We start from the raw sequence: 17,160 nt of genomic DNA on the forward strand, positions 1-17,160 counted from the left end.
CCAGTGTGTTTTGCTAACCGCCAATGAATCAAAAGTAAAAGAACGTCAGGCCTCACAAGCGTCGCTTATTGGTTTAAGGCGATCACGTGAATTATACGCGAGAAAGGGGGACGGGGGGAGGGCAAACATGGCTGACGAAGCAGGGGAAGTAAACACAGCTGTTACAGAGCGCGACGAAAAACAAGAACAAGATGAGCCCAAAGTTTTACGACCAGCGACTAATGGCGAACCGGATGGGGGCAGCGAGCAGGACTGGACCGAGAGGCAGGCTTCCCAGGTCGCAGAGGAGAACAGCTGGTCGGCTCCTCTCCTGTCTCTGGCTCGTAAGGCCACAGAGACGATTAGCAGCGGGATCAGCTACGCTGCCATCCAGAGAAAGCCCTCACAGGGATACGCGGCGAGCTCCCCGACCGAGAATGAGGCCGAAAGTGACCTCAGTAACTCAGCGAAAAAGCTTCCAGGTAGACTTTGTTTTTTCTTATGCCTGCTAGTTAATGCACTTTAAGATCGAACCATTGCGGCTGTCACAGGCACTTGAAACACTGTATAAGTGTCAGCTGTCACATCACATGACTCCAAGATCAGACTCTTGGTTTTTTTGGTTAGTGAAGTGCTCCTTTTCCGGCTATGTCATCTGACAGAATTAACCTCAGAGCTTCTCCTTTTTTTCATGCTTTCTGTACAGTTGTTCCCCCCAAAGACTCAATGGCAATAGAAAGATCCAACCTGCTCAGCATGCTGAAGCTCAGCATCAGAGTGTTGATTCAGTCTTCTATGAGTCTGGGCAGGACGCTTGACTCGGAGTACCCTCCTCTGCAGCAGTTTTTTGTTGTCCTGGAGCACTGCCTCAAACACGGTCTTAAAGGTTAGACGTAAATAAATCTGACTTTTGCTGTTGTGCTATATTTAGCTGCCTGCATGCTGAAGTTAATTCTGCATGTTGTCTGATTCAGCCAAGAAATCCTTCATTGGTTACAACAAGTCTATATGGGGACCACTGGAGCTGGTAGAAAAGTTATGCACGGAGTCTGTCAACATCGCCACCAGTGCCAGAGACATGCCTGGCATTAAGTATGCCATTAAATGCCATTATATTATTTCTATAATAAAACTGCATCGCAACTGAGTTTAATTGTACTTATACTGTCATTCTTGTTTTTGTTTTTCTTAGGACTGGTTTGGGGAGAGGAAGGGCTTGGCTGCATTTGGCGCTTATGCAGAAGAAAGTAGCCGACTATATGAAGGCCCTGCTGGACCACAAGGACCTCCTGAGGTCAGTTACACTTGTTTTATAGTGCATTATAAACATGGGTTTCTTCCTAGCATCCACTTTACCTTTTAAATCCCTTAGTGAGTTTTATGACTTTGGAGCACTGATGTTGGAAGACGAAGGGTCGGTAATGGTGGGGCTGCTGGTGGGCCTCAACGTAATTGATGCTAACCTTTGCATTAAAGGGGAGGACCTTGATTCACAGGTTAGTGATGCTGTTTTGTAAGAATCAGTTTCACTCTGAGGAAGAGTTGGATCGAGATACAGAGTGATCTGCTCTTCTTTCCCGTTTAGGTAGCAGTCATCGACTTCTCACTTTATCTGAAAGACTCTGCTAGCAATGAGACTCCAAAAGAGTAAGCATCTACACTGCTTTACATTATTTTTTTAATCTGGACTGTTCTATATTGTTATTACTGTTTAAAGCATGACCCCATATTAAAAAATCCTTACTAAACTTTGGTTAGATATGTCTCACAACTATAAGATGGTAATTGTATCGCTCCCTTCCTTAGTGATTCGAAGATGACAGCCATATTGGATCAGAAGCACTACATTGAGGAGCTAAATCGTCACCTAAGCGGCACCGTCACTGACCTTCAGGCTAAGATGGACTCTCTAGAGAAGACTAATAGCAAGCTTGTAGAGGAGGTTAGGCGTGCTTTGTGTGTGCAGCTGTGGGACTGTGTTCGCACTGGATTGATCCTCTTTAACATCAGCTTGTGTGTGTGTGTTTTCTCCTCTTCTTCAGCTGACAGCTGCCACAGACAGAATCAACTCTCTACGGGAAGAACAGGAACAGCTGAAAAAGGAGAACGAGACGATCTTGCAGTCCAGCCAGAGAAAAGAGGAGGTGTGGGGGGGGAAAAAGTGTCTAGGACTAACTGCAGCTGAAGCCCCTCCAGATTTTAAGAAGGAATGAAAAATGCCATGTTTTTATTTTTCAGGCAGTGCTTCAGGACAGCCAGGCAGAGCTGGAGACATACAAACAGACTAGACAAGGCCTGGATGAGATGTACAATGTGGTGTGGAAGCAGTACAAGGAGGAAAAGCGCATTCGCCAGGTCAAGTATCAGTGACCTCCAGGACAGACTGAACCAACACTCCACACCTGGTGTTTTTGGGTTTTGACTCAACTCTAACTGAATTTGACTCCCTTGTGTATTAGGAGCTGGAGCGTGAACTGGAGCTGCAGGTGGGGATGAAGCAGGAGATGGAGGTGGCCATGAAACTGCTGGAGAAGGATACGCATGAGAAACAGGACACGCTGGCAGCCCTACGGCTCCAGCTTGACCAAGTCAAGACTCTCAATGTGCAGATGTTCCACAAAGCTCAGGTATAAATAGATGAGCATGATTATAACTTTGTCTTTCGCACTTACACACACACACACACAGATTGCGCATTTGTCCAAATCGTGTGGTTTCTCAGGACTCGGACCGCCAAGCAGAAAAAAAGCAGGCAGAGGCCGTGCAGCTTGAGCAGAGGATGAATGAAATGGAGAACACCATGAAGGAACTTGAGCAGAGGTATGCGTGCTTGCCTAGGTTGAGATTCAGTTTCGCATTTACATTCCTTTAAATTGACGCTCCTCTTCATATTTTGTGACTCATAGACTACAGAGATCGGAGCAGGAGCGCAAGCAGAACGACCAGTCGGACGAAGACATGAAGGTGGAGCTGCAGGGAAAAGTCGATGCTCTGCAGAAACAGCTAACAGATCTCGATACGCTAAGGTGAAGAAATACAATTGTGGGTGGGGCGGGGGGGTTGAGTGTGGTATTAAGCAGTATGTAGAGAAAAGGTTCATAAAAGGGCAAAGTTGCAAATGTGATTCACCTAAAATGTTTGTTCTCAAACTTTTCAAACATTGTGTAGATCGAGTCCATGCAGTAGTTTGCAGTTTGATGACTTGAGTCACATTTTTGTGTTTTCGGAGCACAGGCTGGGGTTGGAGAACGAGCTGCGCAGTGAGAGGGAACAGAGACAGAACTTGCAAAAAGCTCTCCAGAGGGAGCAGGACAACAGCACCGAACTGCGCACACAGCTGCAGCAGCTCCAGGGCCTGCACTCGGTCAGCATCTCTCAAACACACACACAACCTGTGTCACGTTACACTTGCTCGGATCTAAATAGGCGAATTATAGCGATGGAAAAAAATGTGTGCGCTCTTGACAAATGAAGTTTTATTTTCAAAGTGAAAGGCAACCTACAGCTGCAGCTAAGATTACTCCTACACACAGGCATAAAATACTGTAATCCAATGCCAACATTTAAAATGTGTGATTGGCTTTGTAGAGACTGCTTCTAGACTCTAGCAATGAAGCTACATTGCTAGAGTTGGCTACAAGTCAGAATAAGAGCTTTTTTTTTTTTTATTCTTATGTTCATTAAAAAGTACCTTTTGTAATTATGGCCTTCAAAATGCAGCAACGCCTTTCACCACCAGGGAGCAGTGTTTTACCAGTGGGTGTGTTGAGATGTTTTTGAATGTGTGGTGCTATTCTTTTAACTTTAGATACTCCTTTGTGTCCAAGGTTCTTAAGAAGCTTTTCCTTTTGTAAAAGAGAACGTGCTCATCCTGACTTACCTGGTTATTAATTCAATTGGCTTGATGTACCATCTTGTGGTACAAGGTGGTATTACAAGAAAGTACTGTGCAGCCCCAATCCAACTTCACTGAATGTCATCAACACAGTACATAGATGTTTTAGATTAAAAGTTATGCGGTTTGTTGTTGGTTATTTCTTCAAGTCTGCTGGTAACGTTTCATATTTTAAACACAGGAATTTAGAAACTGTACCTTTCAGCTTCATCACCAGCGAATTATATATTTATGCCAGATGACATTACCTTAAAGAAATAGTTTATTTTACAAAAATATTATTTGTATGACAGCTTTAACAAAGCCTCCCTCCTGTTTCATCCTCTTGTAAGCGGTGTAAGAGCATATTACAAATTCTTGAACATAAATGGGATGTTATGACCTTTTTTTCTTTTGCTTCTTATGGATCGACTTTGCAGGAGCTGCAGGAGTTGAAGCAGGAGAAGCAGCAACTGCAGCAGAAGTGCGAGCAGCAGGAACAGGCTCTACAAGAAATGGGACTGCATCTCAGCCAGTCAGTAACTGCGATGTTTTTCTTTTTTTTTTCTTACTAAGGAATGCCATTTCACGTAGGAGAATTTATGCCACTTTCATCTTTCTCAAAGGTCTAAACTGAAGATGGAAGATTTCAAGGAGGTCAACAAGGCCCTGAAGGTAAAATGTTAAAGAGTCGAGGGTGGTTTACTTTTATTGTTGACGCTGTAAGACTTGGAATGAGAAACCATTGCTCTTCTCAGGGCCACGCTTGGCTGAAAGATGATGAAGCCACTCAGTGCAAACAATGCCAGAAGGAGTTCTCCATCTCACGCAGAAAGGTACGTTCCGCCCACCCCCATTACATTTCACTTGAGAGCCGCTTCCGTTAACGTCCGCAGTCACATAAATGTTTCCACGTCACGCTGTATGTTTTGCATGCGCAGCACCACTGCAGAAACTGCGGAGACATCTACTGCAACAGCTGCTCCAGTAACGAGCTGGCCTTGCCTTCGTATCCACGGCCTGTGCGAGTGTGCGACGTGTGCCACTCCCTGCTGCTGCAGAGAAGCTCCTCCACAGGTTCCTGACGACATACCCACAGGCTTTAATGTTTTCTCCACACGCTCCAACACTGAATATACTCATTTAATGAATTTAAATACTTGTGTTATGAAAAGGAAAAAGAAAAAAAAAAAGGCGGGAATGTGATTTGGTGTTCCATTGATGCAGTTACCTGAAATTCAGGCATTTTATTTGTACTGACAATGGTCGCCTTTAACGTTGACAGGATGGATTTTAATAAAAAGTAGTTTATGCAGACTTTATGCTAACGAGACTTTGCATAGACATGGGAAGGCTTGAGTATCTGCCACCAGTGTTTCCCTGGGTTGGATTAACAGAGTTTAACAAATGTGGTAATCTCTTGTTAAACTGGCCTTTTGATATGTGCAGTTTTTCTAATTCAAACTGTGGATGTACTGTTGGGATTTCAGCTTGAGCTGAGAATCTCTGCTGTTTGCAGGTTTGTGTACTCACAGAATGTAAAGGCACACTGCTTTCTTTATTTAGGATGATTTTCAAAATAAATTTAACAGAAATAACCTGAATATTTTACTTTTGTCTTAAAAGATTATATTTAAACCTTTGTGAAAATCCTGAATTAGAGGGGTGCATTTTTAATTCTGGAAGTGACTTTGATATTCAGCCTTGTTATGCACTTTCCCCCTCCCCCTTTTTATTATCAGCTCTAACCCCACTGCTGGATGCAGGCAGAATTGTGTAAATGACTGTAGAATGTTGGCAACAGCAACACTATTTTAGAATGTATTCTATCAGGATTTTATGGATCACGTCAACTGCTACAACGCCATTTTCTTAATTTGACTTCTTTTAACTTTAGATATTTGATAAATGAATAAAGCCTCCTGTTTTTCCACCACTTGTGTCAATTAGATATTCCAGACTAGTTTATTCACTTTGTGCACAAGAAATACAAACAGCATCTGAAGCAGTAGAAACCTTCATGGTAGCAGATTTGAAATGAACTTGCTCTCTGTATAGCCCTCATCCAGGAACAGAAAAAGAGCACTAACAGTCACACCATAAGAAAACAAAACATGCTTTGACCATGTTAAGTCCCAAACCTAGATTAACATTTTGTACAGGAATTTAAAATGAAGCTGAACACTATGTAAAAGGTGAAACAAGGTCCAAACATTAGAAGATACCGGACATTTTCAGTTTCTGTTCATGCACTCGGACACTAAAACGTTTTGTTAAATCCACCAGCACAGGATGAGTTAACCGTGCTTAAAGAACGGTAACACAAAACGGCACGCTTCCAGGGAAAGAAACTTAAAGCACAGTTTATGTTATTTGTAAATCTGTGAGGAATGGGGAAGACAAACATCACTTTGACACATTTATTGTGACGAACATATGATCTCACTGCTCTCTGAAGATCACCCACTTAAAAAAAACAAAACAATAATAATACAAACCCTACCCTTTGTTTTCCCCCAAAACAACCCCACCAGACCCTATCTGAATTATTACGAGAGACTTGCATTTCCAGTCCTTTCAGCAAAATGCTGAATTAAAAAAAAAAAAAACTAAATGCGAAAAGAAAAAACTACATTCCCCATCCCCCACCCAGTCCATTCATTGAGCCTCTGCTTCCTCCTCCACCGCCGCCATAGTAACTGCTTCCCATTCCGCCCTGGTTACCTAACAAGAGAGAGAAAATACACACTATAGGACCGAGGAGTTCATCAAGGAGTCACGCATAGAACGACAAAAGCTTTCCAAGTTTAAAGGGCTGAATTAGCCTGGATCCAAGATGACAGAACTACACAGCACCTTCTTCCTTAGAACCCAGTGTCATTAAATACATTACACAGCAGTTTTGGAAGCAGCTGCTTCAATTTTTTTTTTTTTTTTTTTTTTTTTTTAAATGATGGGGAATAACAGCACTCCTCTGGTAATTAACCACTGTTTCCACCCTTTGCAACACTGTAACAACCCAACTTTAGGACACTTTTTAACTGCAGATTTTTCTTTACTGTTACTACCGTATGTTAAGTAACAATATAACTATTATTTATTTCAAAGTGTGCTTCAGAATTAGCCAGCTAATAAAAGAAAGGTGTTTTACAAGGCCAGTTTAAGGTGTTACTGAATATTTATGACTTAAAAAAAACAAAACAAAACAAAAAACAACTTAGTAGCATCTCATTTGGTGCCAGACAGCAAACACTTACAGCTGTCACGAGTTTAAAAATAAACAAAACAGTCACAGTACACAAATAAGGTTTTATGACACCTTCACCTAGGACAACTTCAATTTCACTTATCAGAGAAAAGGGTTAGACTATAAGTCTTTGCTCAAACCTTTAAAGGTTCTGTAAAGAAATATATTTTAGGAAATACAACAGAGCTGACACTCACTATAGTCACTGTAGCCACCCATGTTTCCTTGGCTGCTGTATCCACCAGAGTACCCTGAGCTCAGCTGGCCTCCACTATAGGATGACTGGCTCCCTGTGGAAACAAATCCCATTGGGCTGTATGAGTAAACCAACAGATACACAAGCATTTTAAGGGAAATAACACAGGGCCCTATTTTCAATATCACTAAAACCTTGACTCACCCATGCCCCCCATCATCTGGCTGCTGTATGCTCCATTACTGCCACCTGCTGTTGAGTTCAAAAACAGCTCCACGTAGCGGTGCTCTGCAGAACAGGAACAAAAATCATAAGAATTAACACGCAGCTTTAAAAGGGTGGGGTGCTCAAGTTATTTTTTAAAGCAAACTCACGCATGTTAGCTTTATCTTTGGACATGGCTGCTACAGCATCTTCGTGTGTTGCAAACTCTACATCTGCCTCCCCGGTAACTCTGCCATCTGGGCCAATCTCAATATGGACCCGCACCGGATTCAAAGGTGAAAAGAACTAAAAAAGACGAAAAATAAATAAATGCACAAATCACAAGTGTTGTCTGCTTTTAAGCCCCTGCGGCGACACAAAAGATAACAAAGGACTGTCAGTGATCTCTCAACAACTTACATTGTAGATGTCTGTTTCTGTGGCTCTGTATGGCAGGCCCCTCATATGTACACAGTGGCCTGTTGTGCTCTGAAAGGAAGAGCCGCCATCGCCATACCGTCCATCCGATACACCTGAACATACATAAATGGAATTAACACAAGGTCTTATGAGGATTTTATCCTAATCTTATTAATTGTTATATGAATTGTTAAGCATGAAGAGACATGAGGGGGTGTTTATTTAAAAGAAACTTCATGGGTAAAGACCAGTAAATCTGATTTCACCTGCTCTCCAGTCCCACTTGGACCCACCTCCTCCGTAGCCTCCTCTGCGCATTCTGTCATAGGACCCCCCTCGGCCCATCATGTTGTAGCCGCGTCCACCAGAGGGCCGGTCATAGGGGCCGGGTCTCTGCATGCCCATAGGCTTCCTCTGGGGTTCGTAATGGGTCCGCACCTCAGCACGGCTACTCTTGAAGATCTCAATGTACCTGAGAGCATACAGATACCACAGTGAGGGCATGGAGAATGGGTGAGAAACTGCATTTGCTTAATACTGGTGAAACTGGGCTATGCAGATGCTGTCATGGTGTAGTCCATAGGTAGTAATAGATTTAAGTACTTATTGCTAGTCGTTAATAAAGAAGATTAAAAATAACTTATTTACTGATCAATAAGGAAGTTGTCCAAATTGATAAGGGCCTCAGTGAGTTTTACACTTTTCTTATGGTTACCTGAAGCGACTCAGATCTGTTTCAGTGTTTCAATAGTGGTATGTGTCGTTGCCATGACAGCTTTTGTCCTGGTTTTAGAGGCACAAAGAGAGCTCCAGCCCTTCTGCAACCCACTAAGCATTACCTGTGACAGTGGGCTCCAGATCCTTGTGTACAGTGGCCCTCTGATTTTTACTAGCAGGGAGACTCCTTACCATTTATCAACCTGGACTCATTTTTAGTGCTGAGACACCATTTGTTCTCCAAATCGGGCATGCACTCCATTTCAGGATTCGCCTCATATTTTTGAATGGTGACCAAGCACTAATCTTCCCCCTGAACATTGTGAATATATATATATTTTTTAAAACGTGGATCTAAGATAGCAACTTGTGTGTATGTGTGTGTGTGGTAAATATGACAAATATGCTTCAAGTAGCCAAGATAAATGTGTCAGTTTTGCATTTGGTTCAGATGTTGAAGGTGCACACCATAAGAAAAGCAACTTATCCAGCCAACCAACCAACCATCCCCACCTGTGCCCTATTCTTTCCTTGTGTTTCTTTAGAGCCTTTTCAGCTATATCCTGTGAAGCAAACTGCACGAAGGCCTCCCCCGTACTCCTCCCCTGGATGTCCACCGGCAATGTTATCCCATTTGGCACGATTTCCAACCCTTCAACCCAAGGACAGATAACCCCAGCAGGGGACATATTAAATCACATGCCCAATCACAGAGAGAACTTTCTCTAAAGAGAGAGATATTAGACTTATGGAAAACTCTATACATCATCACACATACCAATTCATTCCTTTTTTGTGTCTTTTTTCTTTTTCTTTTTTTAAACCAGTGACTTTCCATTTAATTTAGTTACATTTACTGTATTCTAGGGGATAAGATAGAAATGGCAGGATAGAGGAAGACTATGAAGAAGGGCACTGTGTGGGGGATATCGGGCTAGTATTAATGTGCTGATGAGGAGGGTCTAGGTGGGTGACATGAGGAAAATTCGTGGTTGCTCTTTCGTTAAATCTAAGAATTGGCATATCCTCCTGAGAACTGAGGAAACAGGAATCTTCCCATTGAACTTTTTTGGTGATTTCCTTCCTCTTTGGAGCTGAAAGAGGCCACCCAAACACATGGGATATCAATGGAAAGCCCACAATGTCCTCTATTAAGTACATCAGGACTTAATATGATAGCTCAAATAAGTCAAAGATATAGACCAGAGGGCATGAGTGAATAGGCTGGTGCTCAGGAGGATATACTGGGTTTAAAAAAAAAAAACTTTTAAAGATAAAATTATTAATACATGGTGGGGAAGAAAAAAAAAGTTTAAAAAAAAATTTGAAGACAGAGGCTATATCAGTGATGAGCGGGACCCACTCAATAACTAGTGTATTACCATTAGGCTGAGACTATTTTAAAATGTTTCCACATAATGGGGGGAAAATGTGAAGAAGGCTGAAGATGAAAATGAGGGGCAAAGATAGGAAAGGGTGTTTGCATAACAGATCCCTGCCCTTGTACAAAACATCAGGTCTTCAAATAAATTCTCTATTTAAACTTCAACTGGCTTCCTTTTCCAGCATCATTTCCTTCATTCATTGTTTTTAAGTGTAACCACATTAGATTGTCATTTACAATGGCATACTGACTTCTTCGTAAATTAGATGCAACAAGTTTTGGTGTCGGTAACCAGAAACAAGAAAAGGAAGATCGGAGGGGAGAAGTTTAAATTACCAGCATTAAGGGGGTTTATATTTAACCAGCGAACAAGGTTTGTTGTTACCTGAGAAAAACTGCACAATTTCCTCCTTGCTGCACCCGAAGGGAAGGCCCCGAAGCCGCACAAGCCCGTCCCCAGCTGTCTCTGGACAGTTTGGGCCAGTGTGCTTCATGACCCAGTCCATTTCCACATTGTTTGATTTAAACACTATATCAGAGAAGAGAGAAATTACTTCGCTCAAACTGGTAACTTATATAGCATTTATCAGACATTAACTCAGCTGTATGCTGTTATACGCACCTTCTACATATCTGTGACCCATCGTTTCTCTGTCCTTTTTCACTGCAATCTTCAGGTCTTCTTCTGTCTCAAATTCAACGAATGCCTCTCCGCTGGGACGCCCCTCTCTTGTGTAGGTGAAATGGATGCCACTTCCATTGTTTAGGATTTTGCACTCTGCAATCAAAATGCATTATCAGATCATTTCTAACTGTGTTACTTGCTTAAGTATTCTTTTGAAAAACAATAATGCATAAATACCTGAGAAAAACCTCTGAACTTCATCCACTGAACAGGACCAAGGAAGTCCCCGGATTCGCACTACATATCCCTCATCAGCCATGACTGGTCACGATCCCTGAAGATTATGAATAAACGCTTCTTTTAATGTGATTAACCAATACAAACTAACAAAGATACAATAATACAGAAGTCAATACCCTGGTACTTCGTTTACTCTTTTATTTTCGTTGATCCCCTCTTCACAAGAACTGACACTGTCTCTCTAATGGGGACACGACTAATTCTGAATACAACTGCATTAAAAAAATCCGACTGGCTGGTTTATACATATACATTGACTACAATACGCCATAAAAGCTTTCCTTGATTTACTCTGAGTTATTTCAAGAAAAAGGGGCCTATGTAGCAGCGCCATCTTGAGACAGTTTCGACAGATATTTAAGAAAAATTGCTTTACTGCTCATACTCTTCCGCGGAACAAAGGTTGTTGTTGTCCAAACGTAAGTCCAGAGCAGTCGTCACAATTTCCTTATCTATCAGTACTCGCTAGCGAACTACCGGCATCCACGTAACAAAAAGCGGGAGCTCCGAGTCGGTGCCCGCTAGCAGCACAAAATCAGTAGCCAGCCACTTTCATTCGACAATATTTCCGCGATTGTTGGCTTTCGTCAACTACTTAAGAGTTCGAAAGAGCCATGTTGTTGATTTGTTACGAAATATCTCACTTACTTTAAACGCAGTGCACGGCCCTTAACATATTAACTACCGCACCCACACAATAGAACAAAAGCGGCCCTCTTGGCCTGCGCCATGTTATTAGCATCGGCAGTTAGCTCTTAAGCTAGTACCGTTAACTAAGCTACCTGTATTAAAGCTGATTCACACATTCAAACCTGTACCTATGTACATTATGAGAAAAGTTGTTCAAACCATGATATAACCAAGTAAAACGAGAGATACATTTATCAATATACCTGATACAAACGCAGATGCAACACGCCGGAGTGTGTGTAATCAGACTTGCGTGGTGAGGCTGAAACTCTCCACTGGGTTGCCAGAATTCTCCAACCATCCCCCCTTCAGGAACCAAAACGGCGCGCCTCATCATGGCATCTGCTTCAAAAGGCCAAAAAATGACGCAAATAAAATACGTTTATAACAAATTTTATTATTTATTTGTGTTTTTAATTGTATCAAAACCGAAGAATGTATAGTTTGTGAAAGGGTGTGTAATAAATAACGTGACAGAAAGGGTGGATTTTTAAACACACCTGGCAATCCTGACGAAATAACCAAACGCCTCCAACTGGCCTGTGTCCACGCCCAAAACCGATGACGTTTCTGCTTGAGGTCTTGGCGACTTCTCCTGGCCTACAAATCCAAGTAACCCTGTTTACATTCGTCAGTAATCCTTTTCAGCTTTTTTCTTTTCTTTTTTGAGTTAGTGTATATGAATGAGCTACTTTTTATGGCAAGGCCAAAGAGTTCATGTTTATCAATGCCAGCTCAAAGTACCACACTACATCACTAAAAACAACCCATTTAGCTACAAGCCTCAACAGATATTAATTTCGTGCTAGGGTAGTTTGTAATAGTAACCTAGTTCGATGAGGCTTATTTTGATTATTGGAACTAAATGATAATACAAGCCTCAGTTACCGGTTTTGGTGACTACTATGCCTGAAAGACCATGTTTATATACAATAGGGACTGTTTCCCAGACTTGGATTGAGCTTATCCCTGAAGTAAAAACTTTTTTTCCCCAATTATAAGCATTGTCAGAGTTTTCTTTTAAGATAGGACTAGGCTTAATCCAAGTCTGGGAAATTAGCCACGGGGTCAGCAGCCCCAAGTAATCCAGATATAGACCACAAGTGACCCAGACCTGCAGCAGGGAGTTGGTTGCAAATCAGTGACACCATTAAAAAATATGTGGAGTAAATGAAGAGTGTTTGTTAACTTATTATCATTATTTCAGTAATGCTGCTTATTCAAGGTTACACTCATCTAGTATTGGTGTACACTGCTAGTTAAAACAAGCACACAATTCTGGAAATAAATGCTTTCAAAAAATGTATGAATAGTCACACAATAATCAAACACAGTCACATGGGGTTTAACCAAAGGGAATGAAATACACTGTTTTTAACCACACTCAGTCCTTACTGAATCAAATGTGATCTATAAGGTAAGGTGTAAACACAATCTAGGACCTTTGTGTAGTTCAGATGTCTTGGTTCATGGTGGTGACAACCCTGAATTCACTGGTAGTTCTGTAAGATTACATCAAACACAAACAAGGCTCCAGGTAGGCTTTTGACTTTACAAGTACATTACAGTGATCTTTTGGACTAGAGGGCAGTCCAAGTGAAGTATTTATTCATCACTGAAGTCACCATTGTGTATTTAATCTTGTACAAAAGTCGCCAAAGCACGCACAGTTCAATAAGCCTCAAGGATATCTTGTGACAAATGGACTTTCTTTCACAGTAGACATTTGGACTTGTTAGGGTATAGTGGTATACAGGTGTATTAATGTTGGCTGCATTCCTCTCATGGGAGGGAAGGTACTGTTTTCATGCGTGGTGTTTCACTTTCAGGACTTATCGGGACACACTGAAAACAGAACAAATTCTCAGATCTCTTCTCTGGAAGACATCATTCCCGTTAGATGACCACTCAGAACTACTTTACATGTATTTGTGCAGACAATTTACCCAAATTAAATAAGTGGACCAGCAAAATGTCCCACCCCATAAAACCCCACAATGAGAACCACTCATTTTGGAGGTTATAGTTTCAGAGCATCAATTACATTGTTAACTTATCTGTGAATGAAAAGTTTGTTCATCATACAGCATTGTTTGTTAATTTTTGTTGTTTTTGTGTGCGTATTTTTGCTAAAAAAATATTTTTTTGTTTCTTTAAATTATTATGTATGATTACCAATAAATTATTTAACTGCATTATATTTAATTGGAAGCACTCAATAATGACTTGATACCCGTTATTTCACATTTAAAAAATCACACTAAATGATTCATTATAATTTACAAAGAGTGTCAGTACACTTTCGAAGTAGTCCTTATGTGCAAACGGTATCCCAACATGAGTTTACATCAACTAGTAAAACTAGCAACTAGTTAAGTTGGCCTACCATGTCATGTCTTGACGTTCGTTCTACTGCCTCGTGATATTGGTAAACCTAACATGACGTCGCGGGCTCATTTTGACAAGCATCAGCTTTAACCAATAGAAGAGACATGTCTCTCCTGATGAACCAATACGGTCGAGAGGATTTTCCACAAGGGCGGCGTTTCTCAGAAACTGTGCGTATCGGGTTAGGTTGTTAGAAAGTTAATGGCTGGGGGAAAGAGATCCTCCTCAACCCTCGCTTCGGGAGAGTTTCTGGATTCCCTGAAGTAAAATCACGCGAATATTCCACAAGAACGCGCCTGGACAGACATTTAAGTCAACAACTAGCACGTTAACGCACGTATCGTGAACACAAGTATGCAGGATGCAGTAGCCGGGACGGCAATGCTGACGGACGGCTTCGAGGACGAGATTGACTCGGTGACTCCTCGCTCCCCAGTGGCAGGGATGGGGGTAGGAGCGACACCAGGAGGAGTCGGACTAGGGGGCATTGGGATTGGTGTAGGTGGAAAGAAAGTACGTTTGTACGGCGAGCCAGGCGGGCCTGCTGCCGAAAGACTGGATTTCAAACTAGCGGCCGCAGCCGTCCTCTCTTCGGGTCCAGGATCCGGCAGCGACGAAGACGAGGTTTCAGAGGTAGCTACGCTAAGCTAGTTAGCTAAGCCTAACCATAGAGCTAGGCAACATTCCTCTCCTAGCGCGAGCTGGCTCCTAGCTAGCACATTAGCTCGCAGTTGGCAGCCACCCCCTCCCAGGCCGCTAAAATTACGTAAAATTAACCAACCCGTCAACAAAATAACACCCCTCGTCAGTTGAGACGCTTATGGACAGTTTACTGTCGATCATGTTTGGTGAGACAGGAGCAGTTGTTCACGCCAACCGGCTGAAATGTTTTATTTATGCAGCGCAGGCTGTGGCCACGGCCTAGTTCGGGTGTAAGCGACGACGGCCTCGTTTGGAGCTGTCGTCTCGCAACACCATCACAAGTTTGCAAGCTATCCAGCAGCTTTCCAGCCACGGCAAATGGATGATGCCCACAAACCCACGGACGTACACGGCCAGCTAAATATCTACCATTTCATAGTTGTGGTGCAATTACGTCACTTTTCCCACCACACCATGTAAATCAACACCGATTGTCCCTTAGGCTAACTTTTCGATAGGTTTAGATTCGGATTTTTAAAAATATAATTATTTTGCTGCTCGTATTTCCACAGTCGGTGTCGACTAATTAGCTAACTGGTCTTCCAGCCGTTCACCTAGGTCGTTCAGATGGCCACGGTGACTGTCAGCTTTATTTGCGTTGTCACATTTTGAGGGCGATTTGAGTTCACGTTGAGAGGTGTCCAACTTTCAATGTCACACACGGCGGACAGGTGTGACTGCATCCCGTCAGCTAAACGCACTTTAGACATGTTTTGTCATCTGGGATGACATAGTTTAAATTGTGTGTAAAACCCTCAGTCACCCTGTCATATATGCATTTCAAATGCACGTGTGGCAGAGCCACATCTTAGGGGATTTTTGTCAAAATCTTCAGAGCTATAGTCACTCATCAAATGCCTCGCTATTTTATTATTTTTTTACAGCGTCCGTTTGAACGTTATGAGACTTTGCAGCTTTACTGTTCCCATATAATTGAGTTTACCATATCGTATGACAGCAGCAGACACTGAAATGGAAGTTGTTAGACTGCTTGATTTGCACAAACTTGTCAGATGTCCATGTGACTTTTTTCATGGCAACTTGAGGGTTAGTGTACGGTAGTTTGTACTATTTAAAAAAACGCTTCCATTGAAAAGTTCTTGGTGTTCAATGAACCTGCACCAAGGAGCACTGGACCTGTGGAGCTGTCTTGTTTATGGATGGCTAGTATGTGACCAGTGGATTCTCTGTCTAAGACACACTGCTACACCTTTGATAGACAAGTGAGGGTGTTAGCTCATCCAGCTGTCAATATATCCTGCTGTTTTTGCCTGAACATTAGCTCAGCTGTGTAGCAGCGGCAGAAAAAAATATTTAATTTGTCACTTGCCTCAAATTGCAAAGGCATGTCATTGCAATCATGTTTTCTTGCTCACCCAGTCTACTTTATAAGGCTGAAAGGGAGCATTTGTTGTGGTGTTTCACTCCTGTGGAGAACACGCTGCACTGGGTAGTAGCAAAAATCTGAGCCCCAGGATTAAGTAGATGCCATTCTAGGCCTTTCCAGCTCTGTGGATACCAACACTGGGAACTGTAGTTCATTAATACTGAAGAGTGATACCCATTGTTGATGATAAAGGCCTCTGTAGAACTACATCCCCCATGGACTGTTGTGCACTGCACTCCTTTCATATAGCTGAATTCCTCCACATTGCTGAATGCTGACTCCCTCACAACAGTTTCTCTCTGGACCAGACCCCGAAAGTCTGCTGCAGCTTGTGTGTGTGGACATAGAGATATTGGTTCTTTCTCAGGTTTTGCTGGGGGTTGTTTGAAAATGACCAGTAATTTATTCAAGATCATATTTAGAATCATACCTTTCCTGGTAGTCTCTCTGTCTGAGGTAATGTTTGTGGTATTTATATTGGTCAGTAGGTAATCTGTATACCAGACCTACTGTACCATAAATACTTGATCAAATGCAATGAATCCCCTTGCATGAAGCCCTGCACAGATTATTTATATATCCCATGTTGGTGTTCAGACAGTTTTGTTTACTTCACCTGCTTTTTAACAAAATCATTTCCACAGCTATCTGGATACAGTTAAGATGTTACTTTGAAGATGCAAACAGAATTAAACATCCAGCTGTCAAAGTCTGACTTAAAAAAAGACGCTTTATTATTTTTTTCTTAGTTATTTGTATAGGTTATTTGTTTATATCTGTGATTTGTCATACTCATTAATGGTTATGGATAGAGGAGTATACATTTTCAAATGTGAGCAGATGAAAAACAATCTTTTTTTCATTTTGACCTTTAATTTCTGTTTTTCAGTAATATATGTGATTGTAGATCCAATTTAGCCTTGTGCTGTAGTCACATTTACAAAAATATTTCATTGATCCCCTTCTTTTTTAAAACAAAAACTTTTTTTATTTTGTGAAAGAAACTCTGTAGTACAGACTATGATATCTGAGAGCCAAAGCTCAGGT

The 17,160-nt window shown here is 41.8% G+C and overlaps 3 protein-coding genes across 13 annotated transcripts in view; 2 read left to right on the forward strand and 1 right to left on the reverse strand.

The window, feature by feature from the left end:
- The first annotated feature begins 79 nt into the window (after window positions 1–79).
- Window positions 80–6,467, forward strand: rufy1 (RUN and FYVE domain containing 1). The gene is made up of 17 exons (XM_004541048.4): window positions 80–461; window positions 686–865; window positions 954–1,071; window positions 1,172–1,273; window positions 1,352–1,475; window positions 1,565–1,626; window positions 1,786–1,921; window positions 2,022–2,123; window positions 2,218–2,334; window positions 2,439–2,606; window positions 2,702–2,799; window positions 2,886–3,005; window positions 3,214–3,343; window positions 4,294–4,388; window positions 4,480–4,528; window positions 4,612–4,689; window positions 4,795–6,467. Exons 1-17 carry the CDS (start codon window positions 128–130, stop codon window positions 4,936–4,938), a joined length of 2,157 nt encoding a protein of 718 aa, XP_004541105.3. The 5' UTR covers window positions 80–127; the 3' UTR covers window positions 4,939–6,467.
- Window positions 6,260–11,993, reverse strand: hnrnph1 (heterogeneous nuclear ribonucleoprotein H1). Of its 4 annotated transcripts, none has more exons than XM_004541051.4 (11): window positions 11,840–11,993; window positions 10,884–10,980; window positions 10,644–10,799; window positions 10,407–10,550; window positions 9,151–9,289; window positions 8,187–8,392; window positions 7,921–8,033; window positions 7,671–7,806; window positions 7,501–7,584; window positions 7,298–7,390; window positions 6,260–6,577 (listed from the first exon to the last, which is right to left on the reverse strand). In XM_004541051.4, the coding sequence occupies exons 2-11, from the start codon at window positions 10,963–10,965 to the stop codon at window positions 6,483–6,485; spliced, it is 1,248 nt and encodes a 415-aa protein (XP_004541108.1). In that variant the 5' UTR covers window positions 10,966–10,980; window positions 11,840–11,993; the 3' UTR covers window positions 6,260–6,482. The 4 variants fall into 4 exon arrangements, with proteins under 4 accessions (XP_004541108.1, XP_014267599.1, XP_023010263.1 ...); XM_014412113.2 differs by having other exon boundaries at window positions 8,214–8,392; window positions 11,840–11,978; XM_023154495.2 differs by having other exon boundaries at window positions 6,260–6,581; window positions 11,840–11,978.
- Window positions 11,994–14,197: 2,204 nt separating this feature from the next.
- ankhd1 (ankyrin repeat and KH domain containing 1) overlaps window positions 14,198–17,160 on the forward strand; it is a 33,392-nt gene continuing 30,429 nt past the window's right edge. For 6 of the 8 annotated variants that reach the window (XM_012924832.5, XM_076891754.1, XM_014412089.4 and 3 more), the window contains exon 1: window positions 14,199–14,657. In XM_012924832.5, the coding sequence (XP_012780286.3) occupies window positions 14,379–14,657 (279 nt within the window). In that variant the 5' untranslated portion in view covers window positions 14,199–14,378. Of the gene's footprint in view, window positions 14,658–17,160 lie in introns of all 8 variants that reach the window. The other 2 variants (XM_076891758.1, XM_076891789.1) reach the window with 1 other exon arrangement.

The sequence above is a fragment of the Maylandia zebra genome, linkage group LG2 (genome assembly GCF_041146795.1).
Source record: "Maylandia zebra isolate NMK-2024a linkage group LG2, Mzebra_GT3a, whole genome shotgun sequence".
Classification (NCBI taxonomy): Eukaryota; Metazoa; Chordata; class Actinopteri; order Cichliformes; family Cichlidae; genus Maylandia; species Maylandia zebra.